Source organism: Martes martes (genome assembly GCF_963455335.1).
Source record: "Martes martes genome assembly, chromosome: 4".
In the NCBI taxonomy this organism is placed as follows: Eukaryota; Metazoa; Chordata; class Mammalia; order Carnivora; family Mustelidae; genus Martes; species Martes martes.
Genome location: NC_137891.1, coordinates 8699848 through 8714383, shown reverse-complemented (window position 1 = coordinate 8714383; position 14536 = coordinate 8699848). Strand labels below are relative to the sequence as shown.

The following is a 14536-nucleotide window of genomic DNA, read 5'->3' as shown; positions in this document are numbered from 1 at the left end:
CTCTAGCCAAATCCTGCCCCATGCAGCCTTCCCTGTCCTTCGCCACACACGTCTGCAGTGCTGCTGTGTGTCAGGCCTGGGGGCAGGTCACAGAGCTGACCTTGTCCAGACCCGGCTCTGTGCTCCCAGCAGAGGCCGAGTGAGAGCATTCATTAAGACAAGGGGTGCTATGGAGCCCTGATGATGCGCTTAGCTTGTTGAACACACGTTCACGCAGCCCTGACTCCAGGCCAGAGATCAGCACCTCCCTTATCCCCATGTTACAGGCAGAGAAACCAGCAGGCCAACCAGAGAAATCACACACAGCAGGTGAACGGCAGGAGGCAGGATCCCACCCGGGCCTGTGCATTAGCTACACAGGAACGGCAATAGCTACAGTGACAACTAACCGTGAGGCCCAAGTCACACAGAAACCCCCCACTGGGCCTGCTGGGCGGGAGCTGGAGGTCACGTGATGGCCCCTCACGGGGGTGATGGGATGAAGCAGAACCTGAAGATTGCACCCTGGGGAAACTGAGGAACGGCAGAAGCCACACACCAGAAAAAAGTGGAGGGATCTGAAAACCACAGGAGTGGGAAACAGGAACTGGAAGGTTCCAGGGGGCCGTGTCCCACCCTTCTGCAGGAGGAGCTCACAAGTGCCCCCCACACATAGCCCACACTCTGCTCTTGACTCTGCACTGTGGCTTGCTGACACTTCAGCTCTCTGTGCCTCAACTTCCCCAAATATAAAGAGAGAGGAAATCAGCACCTCCCTCCCTGTAAGGTGCTCAGAGCAGAACTTAGCACACAGTCCATGCTCCATACGTGACTATTAAATCAAAACCCTCGCTAAGTATTTTACAAAGATACATAGGGACGGCATGAGTTCAAGGACACTGGTCCTTGCTGTTGGAGGTGGGGGGTGGGGAGAGGCATGGAGGCAGGGGAAATTGGGAGTGAGGATACAATGTTACGTGCGGATAGGACCCTATGTAACCCTCCCTCCTTCCCTCTTTCCCTCCTTCCTTCCCTCTTCCCCTTCTTTCTTTCTTTCCTTCCTTCCTTCCTTCCTTCCTTCCCTCCTTCTCTCCTTCCCTCCCTCCCTCGTTCCCTCCCTCCCTCCCACCCTCCTTCCTTCCTCCCCCCGCCTTCTTTCCTTCCCACCCACCTTCCCTACTTCATTCCCACCTGCCCTCCTTCCCTCCCCCTTCTCTCCTTCCTTCCCTCATCGTCCACACGTCCACGCAGCACCTCTTCACGTGCTCCGCTCGTGCACCTGGCTGCTCACTCACCGTGTGTCTTGGACCCACACTCTGCCAGGTTCTGTGCGTCTGCTGGGATACAGCACAGAGAGAAAGACGTGGGGCTGGCCTCACCCTCGGACCTCACCGTCTATGGGACCCACCAGGACCTGTGTTGGCAGAGTGGTCAGGGAAAGGAGACGTGGATGCAGAAAACAAAGATGTGGAGCCCAGCCTGGGAAGGCCTGGGAACTGGGACATTCCAGACAGCGGACTCATCTCCGCATGCATTCCTCCATCTGCCCATTCGTCTGTCCAACTAGTGCATTCATTCATTCCTACATTGACTCATTTGTTTGTTTCACACGTGGTCTGCTTGACGAAAGCCTTGTTTTGAAGCTGCTCAGGTCTGAGTTCCGATCACGATTCCGCTGCCACATGGTACTTGATCTCCCCAGGCCTCAGTTTCCTCATCTGTAGGATGGGGCTGTGCCAGAGCAGAAACTAAGAGGAGGACTCGGTGGGACAGCAAGCATTCCTGGAATGTGATGAATGTCCCATAAATGGCAGCTAGAGTCCCAGTCACCACCAGCCATTCGCTTACAGTTTGTCCAGCTCGAGGGAGGGGAGTGCCTGGCCCGGGACCCCCACCTGCCAAGGCAGACCCCAGCCACACGCCCAGGCTGCACCATGAGCTCATTCAAGATGCCAGACCCCTAAAATAGGATGTGCATGGGGCAACCCGGTCATACTGGTCCGTTCTGGCACCGCCCTTCGCAAATGCTGAGACACACCTCCCTGTCTCGGGCAGGCCTCCTGATGACCCCATAGGATCGGCACTAACACCATCCTATTTCTTTACGCAAAAGCAACTGAAGTACAAAGAGACCATTGGTTGTCCAAGGTCCTCCAGTAAGTGGCACCGCTCTGCCTGAGTCACAATGTCACCTTTCTCAAGGTGTCATTGGTGCTGAAGGATGGTGGCTTCCAGCAGGACCAGCTGGCCATCTGAGGCTTCCCCCACAGGGGCAAGCGGTCAGCCCTGTGCCAAGCTTTGCAGTGTCTGTTCCGACTGCCCGTCGCCATCAGATTTCCCAAAACAACCCGGCATTCTCTGGGTTCTGCATGGCTCCTGGCAGGGAATATCCAGAGCCTTTGGCAGGTCAAGCTCACTTGCTTGGAGGTATCGGGTCCTGACTCGGCCTTCTCAGAGTCCAGAGTCTTGGGTTCTTGCCCCAGGCCTGCCACTAACTTAGTGTATGCCCAGAAATCAGCCAGCATCTCTGAGTTTCCACTGTCTCCCTTATGGTCATCGGATATCTTGTAGTACGGGACCGGTCTGTACTTGGTGCTCATCAAAGGGTCACCGAATATGGATTAGCACCTAACACCTTGTGTGACTCCTTTAATGACACCTGTTGATGGTGCTTGCTTCGTGGGACTTATTTTGAAGACCAGCAAGTAAGTTCATGAGAAGGAAGCAAGGATTCACATTTACTAAGCAGTGTCCATGTACCATAACACCCCTCCTTGGCCACTTGACATGCATGATTTTTTGTAAAGCCCCATATAGCAGTTAGGAGGCATTTGGCACCAAGGAATAAGATACCTAATTTCAGCATGCTCAGTAAGTCACTGAGTTAATTCACGTAACAGAAAGTCTGGAGGTCGCTGTTTCAGGTTTGGTTTAGGAACACCGTAAAATCCCAAAGCCCCAGCCTCTTTTTCTCTTTCTACTCTACCATCCGCAGCATGCTGTCTTTTCATCTTCAAGCTTGTGCCTCATGTACTCAATAGGACTGCTGCAGCTCTAGCCATCAACTCTGCACACAAGGTAAAAACAGAATGAGTAGAGAATTATCTCCTTCTAAGGGATTCAGTCTTTTCTAGGAGCCCCCAGCAGATCTCTCTTTACGTCTCACTGGCCAGAATCAGGAGAGAGGCCATCAATCAATAAATGGAGAGACCGCCGGAGTCACCTCTTGAGGGGTCACGTCTATGGTCACAAACCTACACCACACTGAGCAGCGATGTATGCTCCACATCCCCTTGTAGAGGCTGCAGGAAAAAAGAAGAGAGGGAGTGACTCCTCTGGGAACCACAGGGATAGGACTTTGCTGGGGTGAGAGTGGGAACAGCCAGGCGGCCAGCATGGTCAAGTGTAGCACAGGGAGAGTGGACAGAGAAGTGTGCGGGGAGGTCTCAGAGGCCTCGCAAGGCCCGGGGATTCTGCATAAATCAGTGGGCGGGCTCAGGGAGCCTGTAGCCTGGAAAGATCTTGGTTCAGTTTTCCAGGGTTCACTCTGATGGCTCTGGGAAGCCATAGAGGACATAGAGGATGCGCATCGGGAGGGGAGGCCGGGGGCCAGTCAGGAGGCGGTTGCTGAGATCCCCACGAGGATGAGGCGGCTGGACAAGGGTAGACAGGGTCCCAGAGGAGACCCCTCACCTGTGTGGCAATGTCCAGCAGGGGCCAGGCGAGGCACCCAAAACTGACAGTGATAACAAGCATCCAGATGTGGGGAGACAGCGGCCGGCACCAAAAGGGCCTCTTGGGCTGGTGGTAGGGAGAGGCGACGCCTGTAAATTGGCCACCACGGCTTCAATTCGTTGTGGGGGGCTGATGAGAACACAAGCCCCAGAGCCGAGTTCATTTGAAAATTCCTATCATTTCTAGATGGCTGCTCTCAAAGCCGTCCTCCTTTGCTTGCAGCCAGGGAGAGGAGAGTGAATGATGGCAAATGAAAACCAGAAGTAGGAGCAGTCCGAAGAAATGGGAGGGAGTTCATTTCCCTCCGCCGGGAGTGCGTTCAAAGCCCCCCGCCCACCCAGGGTAACAGTATCCCCACCTCCACCTTGCGCCCTCCCCGATGTCCCCCTCCCCACCTTTATGAAATAGCTGGGCAGGATGACCCCAGCCCCTTCTCTGAGAATTTATTGCCCCAGTGTGAAATCATAGCCCTGTAACTTTCCCTTTAAGAGCTGTCAGAGCAGGAGAGGCTGGCCAAGCTTGGGCTGGAGGTGGGGACAGAGGGAAGAAAGGGAAAAAAAAAAAAAAGGAGAGAGGCAGGAAAAGTTTTTTTCAGAGGAAAATGCAGGGTTTGTCCTTAACTCTGACGTCAGATCTTGCTTTAATAAAACCCCCCCAGGGCTGTGGGAAGAGGCATATCTGCTGCTCCTGATGGGCCGGGCCAGTCTCTCGGCCCAGCTCCCCGGAGAGGCGGCCAGATCCCTGGAGAGGCTGCTTGGTAGATGCCTTTGCCCCTGACTTCCAGGCATGAGGTGGTTCCTGCCCTGGACGCTGGCAGCAGTGACAGCAGCAGCCGCGGGCAGCGTCCCGGCCACGGTGAGTCCTGCCTGCAGGGGCTTACAGAGGGGACCCAGATCCCTCTCTCCAGTCGGTTCTGCTACATGGGTGCGCAGATCAAGAGGGGCTGGAAGTGTGGGGGCAAGCGGAGCCCAGGGCGGGAGGAGGGGGACTGTGCGGGGCCGGCTGATCCTGGAGGAACGGGGGGAGGAATAAGCCCCCGGTGAGGGGACCAAGCAAGCAGGTGGTCCACGCCCTTCTTCCCCTTCTTTCAGTTTCCTCTGAAACTCAGAGGAAAGGGACACTTGTTGGAGCAGGGAGTCAGGGCCCTGGACTCCAGTCCCAGCTCTGCCAAGGCTGGCCGTGTGACCTTGGGCCAGTCACTCCTCCCCACGCAGCACTAATCGAAGACATTGGCAGGAGACTCGTGGAGTCTTAGGTTTGGAACTTGAGTCTCCAAGTTCTGGGATACTAAGAGAGAAGAGTCAGAAAACACCCAGAGAGCCTGGAAAGGCAAGAGCCAGCTTTCAACACAAGTGCCTCTCTTAAGCAAACATTGCCTGGGCATGCTTTCCATCCCCAACTGCTGGTGTCTCAGGCTGGCACAGCCCTCTACAGCTTAGGAAGCGTGTGCCTTGGGGCCCTGCATATGACACCTGCTGGTTCAGGGGATCCTGAGGATTCTCTCTCTCTCCTCTCTCTAGCCCAGGACACTCCAGAGGGAAAGGGGAAGGGTCTGCACCTCCAAGAGGCTAGGGGAGCAAGACGCGTGGCGGCACACAGCCAGCCGACTAGCGTGGGGCTGGGGCACACCCAGGGTGCAGAGGAGGTGGGCAGCTGGGAAGAATAGAATCCAAGACCCTACGGCCCCGGCCAACGCCTACTGCCTAGTAGTGCCCAGAGACAGAGGGAAGGCAGCGAGAAGCTTTCATCGCCCACTCCCCATGATGGTTTCCTTGGGGATCAATGAGCCCCATTTGTGGATGAGGGAGCTGAGGCTCAGGGCTAAAGTGACTCACCCACGGGCTCAAAGACGTGGGTTCTGATTCAACCAGATCTGAGGCTGAGAGCTGGCAGCTGACCGCAGTCCAGTTGCCTCTGGACCTGGGGGTGAGGTGGGGTAGAGGTTCTTCCAAGCACGGTAGTAAGATTAAGGAAGGTAGGGAGTGTATCTGTGATTTGTTGTGAAATCCTTTGAACCTTGTGTGGTCCCTGCCCAGGGTGGGTGCCAAGCCCCGCTACAAAAAGAGATACTAACTTCATTTTATAAAAGAAAGAAACGGAAGCTCGGGCAAGGAAGGGCCTTACCCAGGGTCTCACAATGAGTAAGTGACCAGGGCTCCAATTTAGATCGTCCCCCGCCAAATCCCACTCTTCCTTCTAGAACTTTCCTAGCTGAGGGGAAACCGAGCATTTCCTATGGACTGGAGCAACCACGAGGAGCCATAGCAGCCTTTCTTGGGGGGTGTTATGGCTGGGAGGACCAGGGGTGGATGGAGGAGAGGTGAGACGGGCAGGAGTGTGAGTGAGAAGAAGGAAAGAAGCTGTCGGCAGAGCCAAGTTCCCGGGAGCCCATTACCTCCCAGAGCAGGTAGAGCCGGGGAAGAGAGGGGTCCAGATCCACAGGCCCAGTCATGGGGCCATGCAGCCAGGGAGCCAAGAGCCCGGACAGATCCGGACAGCAGGCTGGAGGGGAGGCTCCTGGGAGGAGATCAGGCACCTCTCTTCTGTGTAGCCAACCCCCACCCCCAAGAACATTCTCTGGGCCCCCCGCATAACCCACCCTACACTGCATCCAGATTCAGGCACTCCCAGACAAAGCCCAGCATGAAAGCTCTCGGAGCATCCTAACGTCCCCAGCAAGGGCTGGGAGACAGATGGCTACCAGGGCTTTGCTTCTAGCCAAACTCCATACGTAGCTGTCCTCTGCTCACTAGTATATAATAGGAATGCAAGTTCCCTTAGGGGCCCAGTGGGATTTTAATGGAAAAATGATTATAGAGGTTCATATGGAAGACAAGGTTTGTGGAAATTGCCAAGAAAACTGAGAAAGCATTCTAAGGGAAGACTTGCCTATTGGATAGTGAATCTGTAATTGAAGGAGCAAGATGCCGACCAGGAAGAGAAACGTTGAGGACGGGGCCGTGAGCTCAGAAACTCAGCCAGGTCGACTTGAGAACGTGATATCTGTCATAAAGGTGACTACAGATACGACCGGTTTTCCCATCTCTTTGTTCTTTTCTTCCTCCTACGTGGAGAATACCCACCCTGCGCCACGAGAATGGGGCTACATTCAGTGGGTCATCTCGCGTGCCCTGCCAGGTGCTCCAGACCTTCCTCGGATCATCCAACAGTCACGAGCATTTATTGAACACCTCCTGAAATCCTCATAGCAAAACCCTGAAGTGGATGTGATGATCCCTCTTTGTAGATGCCCAAACTGAAGGTCAGAGAGGTTCAGTAATTTGCCCAAGGTCACACAGCTGGTGATCAGCAGAGCTGACTTTGAACCTAGGTCCCGCGCTTTGCCATACCGCTGGTTGCCTTCCTGGTCCAGGTGCTTGTAGAGAAATGAGAGGCACAGAGTTTCTGCCCCTACGGAGGGTACGGTCTAGAGACGGATGACAGCCACCACGCGTGGGGAAGTGAGGCAGCAGGGGTGGAGTCATCCAGGAGGGAGAGGCTGGGTGCGGGCTCGGCCCCTGGCTGTGCCAGCTTCAGCAGGACCCTTAACTACTCCGGGCCTCTCTGTCTTCTCTTGTTAATCGGGGCTCACGACCTCGGTCCTACCCAGCTCCCTGCTGGGGCTGAGGAATGACCACAGGACTGAGTCAGGGAAGCTGCTCAGAAGCCTGTGACTGGGTAAACAAATTACGTGCCCGGAATTCCTAGGCACACACTGGGTCTGTGATAGTGTGCAGGGGAGACCCACGCCCCGTCTCCCCTGTGAATGGACGAGGGGATGGGCACAGGTGTGCGCACGCACACGTGCCTGAGATCACGGCTTGTCTCGGTGTACAAACCGGCCTGGTGTGTGTGAGTACATATGGATGCACGTGTGGGGTATGGAATGCACGCTCACGTTCCGCTCCTAGGACCAACCGCCGGGCACTGCGGCCCAGGATGCGGCATGTCCCTTTTAAAAATGTGAGAACAGAAGTGACATGCCTTCTTTACATCGCCTGTCCATAACTTTGGACCAGAGCCAGCATTTCAAATCCGCCCCCCTCCCCACCCCGGCCCCTGCTTGGAGCCTCTTCCTGCAGCTTAGCTGCTCTGCTCACAGTGGCAGGCCCTCCCACTCGCCGCTTGTCCGGGATGCTGGAGTGAGTGCAGCACGGGCAGGCATTTTCCACCTGGCACGGCGCTTGGCAGAGCCTCAGCATCTGGAATGGGCATGGGAGCAGTGCTCCTTGGAGAACCAGATCCTGGCCAGGGGCGGGGCAGTACCTCCGGCCCGTCAGCAGACTCACTACCCCCAGCGTTTAGAAAAGGCCCCTGCCCCATGCCAAAAAAGCAGCCAAATGCCAGGAGGCAGTCTTTGGCTTTGTACAAGGATTTGTGCCCGGGGTTCCTCCCAGGAGCCTCAGCCATCTCTCTGGGCAGCTGGGAGGGGCCGCTACACACACGGGTTTCCATATGGGAGCAAGGAAAGTAAGACAGGAATGGCCCAGGCGGGGGTCCCAACAGGGGCTGGGAGCCTTGCCAACGACAGCCAGGAAAGCAAAGCAAGGAAGGAAGTTTTGAGCAAGAACCACAGAATGCTGCGAATGTCTGAGAGCAAGGCTTCAGCACATGGTACATTCATTCAACACCTCTGGAGCTCCCCAGATCTCAGAAACACTGATGATAATGAAGGCAATCACTGTGTAAATGCTCACAGTGTCCTATGCACCTGTATCTATCAGCTCACTTGAAAACCACACCCAAGAAGCAGGCAGCATCCTTCTCCCGCCACTGTCCAACATGGCCACTCACTATGTGAGGCCACCAAGTGCCAGAAATGTGGCTCATCCCATGTGAGATGGAGAACACGCACCAGATTTCAGACTCAGTATGAGCACAAGAACATCACATGCTCACTGTAAATTTTTCTATTGGCTCCATGTTGAAACAAGAATATTTTCAATACTTTGGGTTAAACAAGTAGGATATTAAACTTCCACTAGTTTCTTATTGGTTTTCAGTGCAGCTGCTAGAAAATATAAAATTCCTTATATGGTTCATATTGTGTTTTACTAGATACTGTTGGCCTGGGAAGATGCAATTGTGCATAGATGGATTTTAATAGGTGGAGAGAGAAAGATAGAAAGTGCTCTAATCCCGGCTCCTCCACTGAGCCAGTCCCTTCATCTGTGAAAAGACGTAATATTAGTACTTGTTTCCTTGGGTTACTGACAAGATTAAAGAATGAAACAGATAAAGCACACAAACCCCCAGCACACGCAAGGGAAGGTGGGGACATGATTCACATCCCAGCTTGAGAGGAAGCATTGGCCGCAGACAAGTGCCAGGTCTGAACAAATGAGCAGAAGTTCAGAAAGACCCCAGACTCAGCAGCAGGTGGGCGAGAGGAGGGGCAGACTTACCTGTGGGCTGTATAGGGCTCAGGGCTGAGTTGGTCTCCTGAAGCTCCCAAGATTTCCCCATCCTGGCTGGCTTTCCAGTACATTTTGAGGGAGTCAAGGAACATATTTGGATTATCATGTAGAAGAGAGAAATATTAGTGGTGGCTGTGGTGAGGAGGTTGGAGCTGATTGATGGTGGTGCTGTGATGAAGGTGATGATGATGAAGTTGGGGATAATGGTGGTGGTGGTGGTGATGATGGTGGTGGTGGTGATGGTGAAGATGGTGATGATGGTGACAATGATGGTGGTGATGATGATGATGATGATGATGGTAACAGTGATGGTGTTGGTGATGGTGGTGATGGTGATGGTGATGAATGTGATGATGGTGATGGTGATGGTGTTGGTGATGGTGGTGGTTATGATGGTGGTAATGATGGTGGTGGTGGTGATGGTGGTGGTGATGGTGGTGGTAATGGTGGTGGTGATGATGGTGATAATGATGGTGGTGGGGGTGATGATGATGGTGGTGGTGATGGTGGTGGTGGTAATGATGATGGTGGTGGTGATGGTGGTGGTGGGAATGGTCATGGTGGTAATGGTGATGAAGATGGAGATGATGGTGATGATTGTGTTGGGGTGAAGTTGGTAAAGATGACGGTGGTCATGATGATGGTGCTGATGGTGGTGGTGCTGATGAATTATGGTGTTTGTAGTTGAGGCTTGTGTCTTACAACCTTGAATCCCTTGATGCTGATAGCCCATCCACTTACTCACTCCATGGATGCTCACAGCCTTGCTGTGCACTCAGCCCCTTCCTATTTCTAGAGACATGGTGATAAATGGTCATCTCTGTCCCACTCTCAAGAATGGCTCGTGTGTTGGAGATAGACTTTTACACTAGCAGAGAGAGCATGTTGAGGAATCCAAAAGGAAGCTCAGAGGGCTTCAGGAGAAAAACACCAATTCTGGAGCTCTGAACCTGATTTCCTGGGGAGAGACCCCAGGTATATGCACATTAACTGGCACCTTGGTGATTCTTAACACACACCTGAATTCAAAAATCACCCCTATCTCTCCTCTAGCCTTGACATTCTGCTCATCTGCCAACTGTCTTCCTGCACTTCTCTGTGAAAGAGGGAGGTGGAGGCGGGAGGAGAGACAGACTTGGAGAAGGAACTGTGCCTCTCAAAGCATGAATAATGGACATTCCAGGGGATGTGATATCATCTGTGCCCACCCACCCCAAGGCCCTCAGCTTGGAGGGAAGTCCAGGCTTGGGACATCGACTGTGGAACTGCTAAGGCCCAGTAGGGGTGGGCAGGAGGAGTGAGAGGAAATGAGATTCTGGGTCCCAAAGAAGAGGAAGGGAGGGGTCCAGCCTTGCCCTTCTGGGAATCCTGCATTTAGCCTTGGAGGTGAGAGAAGAAGCGTGTTCTGTGAGCCTGCCCAGGTCAGGGTGGGTCTGGGGGTGAAGGGTGGAGGAATATTCTGAGAGAGCAAGGATGTGTCACTCTGTCATTGGGGTAGATGGTGGACTGGCCTGGTTGCTCGCCTTCTCAGTGCTTGTTATCTGGTTTTAAAACTGAGGTGACTGGACTTGACTCCTAAGCTTGCTACCAGCTGGAGCCACCAGAGTCCTGGGGTCCATTCACAGATTCACTGGGCGGCTGATCATCGCACCAGCAACAGAGATCATGGGCTGGGATTCTCATGCTGTTGCAGTAGGACGGGACACCGAAAGGGGTGTCCCATGCTCTGGGATGACCCTCTAGACATGCCTCTTCCCCTTAAGGTGTCCAAAGATGATTCCCTGTTTGCCTACATCTCATCTTTCAACCCCCAGAGTGTATCTCTGGTCTCATAAAGCTGGAAAGCACACCCCCAGCTTAATCTCCATAGGGTCCCACCCCAGTCAGGCGCAGTCCTGAGGATCCCCAAGTACTACCAACTAAGCAATCCCGGGCCTCCCCAGGCCTACTGAGTCAGGCTGGGCAGGGGTCCAGGACTCTAGAGGTTTAACACTTCCCACCACGGATGAACCTTGTGGCCTTGAAAGTTCGGGAGGCACGCTGGTGGGTAACAGTGCCCTTGGAAGACTTCAGTCCCTATCTAGCTGCCTCCCCATCTTGGTGAGGAAGTCTCCATCTGCCCCTGAGGCCACCCTTGTCTCCAGGTCCCCCACTCCTCCCAGCTGCCAGTGGGAGCACTGTGACCTTCAGCCGGCCCTCCTCCCGGGCCCTCAGGGGGTTTCCTCTGACCTAGAGGCTCAAGCATACACACGGAAATTGGAGGGAAGAGAGTGAACTCTGCGAACAGGATGATCGAGAGTAAACCATGGAGTCTGAATTTAGAAAGGGGCTCATCTTGAGCACCTCATTTAGCCTTTTTAAGTCTCAGTGTCCTGTGACACAGGGATCTGCTCCTGAATGTCACTGTGCCGGGGGACCAGCTGGGTCGAGCACAGAGCCCAAAGCAGGTGGGCGTGCCCTGAACACCGCTGTCCTCCCCACTCTGAGTCTGGCCAAGCCTGCCTTCCCCCCTCATCCTCTGGGACTGCCTTCGTTCACTTTCTTCCCTACTTCAAGGACCATTGTCCCAAATACGCAAGTGTCCTCTCTCCTGGTCATAGACCCCTGCTGTTCCTTCTGCCTGAAATGCTTTCCCTCTCTTCTCTGTTGCTGAAATTGATGCTGTTGGAACTGGCACCCTCTAGGAAGTTTCCTTTGGTTTCCTCCCAGTTGGTGCAGCCAGTGGGCACCCATGGGTCCTTGTTCTCGCCCACATAGAGGGAACCATGTCACCGTGCCGGAGCCCTCTGCTGGCCCCACCCCATGCATGAACCATCCTCCCTCATGCCCCTACCTCCAGCAAGGATACACACTCGTGACTTTGGCACATGCTGTGCCCCACCCCCCGGTCTTGAGCACACTTTCCCCTTCTGGACCTGACACTTCCTGGTGCATAACAGTGTGGCTGAATATTAGAAGTGCCCAATACGTACTTGTTGGTTGGTTGAATGAATGAATGAATGAATGAATAAACAAAGCCAGAAAGTCTGGGCAGGATGGGTATAGAGGGGAAGGGAGGGAGGGAAGCTAGGACACTGACTTTTACAGTAGAGGCTTTGCACTAGGGAAGGGGACAGGGAATCTGGCAAGGTCTGCACCTGAATGCCAAGAAGGCTGAATGGGGAGCAGGAACTTATGGACTGACCTCCTGAGCCCAGAACAAGGAATTTAAAGGCGTGGTCCTAGTCAGGCTCTGATTTAGTCTCTGAGCCCCCGTTTCTCCATCTGAAATGCAGACAAGAAACCTGGGCTGCCTGTGCTGGGTGGCGTGCTGGTTGAGGGCAGGCGGTGGCACACAGCCCGGGGCGAGAGCCAGCTCTGCCATTTCTCAGCGCAGCATCAGCTTTTCATTCACAAAATGGACTTTAAAAGCCCGGCTGATGTCTGTCCTCCCAGCCTGCGTTGGACCCGATCCAGGATGGGGGAAAGGAGCTGAGGTGAGGCTCTGGATGCTGGTGGGAGGAACTACCTTTATCAGAGGCCCAGTTCAGCCAGCCAAGAGTGCTGGAAGGTGCCAGAAGATTGCCTCACCCCAGCCTGCCCTGGCGGGGAGCAAAGGGTGGTCCTAGGCCACAAGTCTCAGCCTGGGGGCTGGAGCCCAGGGCCTCCCACCTCCACGTATGGGCTTAAGAACTAAAGAACTTTCTCTTGGCTCCATTGGGCAGCTGCTCCTTCTTCCCCTAGAACAGGCCTAACCTCAGCCGATGGCAATTTTTTCTATCCTTGTCGCTAATGGGCTATTGCTCCCGGGCTACCCCTGTCCCTGGTCACCCCATGGCCACTGCCATTTCCAGACCTAGGACAGGGAACTCCCCCAGTTCCTTTCGGTGAATTGCAGGAACTGGACATTGGGCAAGAGAAGGGTCGCTTAGAGGTCACTGGAGGATTATGAGATCCAGAGTCAGAAGACCAGAGTGTGTAATTTTCCTGCTGTGTGTTAACCTCTGTGGACCTCGGTTTCCCCATCTGTCAAACTGAGACGATGAGGGCTGACCTCACAGGGCTGTTTTGATCATCACCTGGCACAATGGGTTGGCTAAGTCATGAAAGACTATTTCCCCCAGGGATGCACATAGCCCAGGCGTGGCTCTTAAGGTCCTCTGACCATGGCCCCAGCCTACCTTCTCCATGTCCCTGAACCCTAAGCCCCAACCTTGACCACAGGTCATTCCCATGCCACACTGCATCACTGCTACCAGCACACTCTGCTCCTGCTGTTTCTCTCTCTGCCCTCCTGGTCAATTCTCAGTCATCCTTCAGGACACAGTGCACAGGACACCTCCTCCAAGAAGCACTCCCTGTTCCTACGCCCCCACCCCTTACCTTCTTATCTTGCTCTCAAAGCCCTTATTTAGACTCTGCTGAGACAGCACGTGGTGTGGCCATTGGAGTTAAAATCCCACCCCTGCCATTTGTGGGTGGCCTTGGGTAGATTATCTGACCTTTCTGGGGCTCGATTTACGCATCTGTACATTGGGATGTACAGATGGTTGCAAAAGTCACACGCCTCTTGGGGTTGTCATGAGTTACACAGAATGAAAACGATTAGGAGGCACAAAAGGCAACATGCAGAACCCCACGTAGGCCTGGCATTGATCTTGATTCAGAGAAACCATCCCATTAAGAAAAAAAAGAAATCTTGGAGACACATCCACGAAATTTGAATAAGGACTAAGGTCTAGGTACTAACCAGAAAAAATCACAACACTGTAACTGATTTTATTGGTGTGACCATTGTATGGGGGTTACATTTTTTTTTTTTAAATTTCTCGTACTTTCATGAACCCTCAAGAATCTCAGGTAAAATCACACAGTGTCTGGGCTTTGCTTTGAAATCCTCAGGGAAGGAACGCATGTGAGTAGCCGGGAGTAACAGATCAAGAAAGATCCACACAGCGTTGATAATCGCTGAAGCTGGTGAAAGGTATGAGAAGTTGTATTATTCTCCCGACTTTGGTGAATATCCACACCCGTCTCTAACAAAGAATGACGAGCAAACTGCCTATAAAGGATCGAATGGTAAATAGTCTAGGCTTTGTGAGCTAGAAGGTCTCTGCGGAATATTCTTCTTTGTTTTGGTTGTTTTTCACAAATTTTTTTGAAAATGGGAAATCCATCCTCCCCCTTACAAAATGCAATGGGCCAGACGTGGTTGATGGGCTGCAATTTCCAATCCTTGTTCTGGACGCAGTTGCCCCTGTCTCCTCAGAAGGCGGGGTGCTCCTTGAGGCTTTGTACTGGGAACCTAGGAGATGCTTCATGTGCTTGGTGAATGAATGAATGAACAAACGAGTGAACGGACACACAAGGGCTTGTTATTTGGAAAGAAGTCTGGCTTCCTGAGCCTTCAGCCCCGTCCTATAAAG

At 53.5% G+C, this 14536-nt stretch overlaps 1 protein-coding gene across 3 annotated transcripts in view; it reads left to right on the top strand.

Moving 5' to 3' along the window:
• Nucleotides 1–4315: 4315 nt before the first annotated feature.
• Nucleotides 4316–14536, top strand: part of CCN4 (cellular communication network factor 4) — a gene marked incomplete at both ends in the record, with an annotated part of 30957 nt that continues 20736 nt past the window's right edge. For 2 of the 3 annotated variants that reach the window (XM_080801391.1, XM_080801390.1), the window contains one exon: nt 4501–4569. In XM_080801391.1, coding sequence (XP_080657517.1) covers nt 4501–4569 — 69 coding nt within the window. Of the gene's footprint in view, nt 4377–4498; nt 4570–14536 lie in introns of those variants that run through there. The other variant, XM_080801389.1, reaches the window with a different exon arrangement.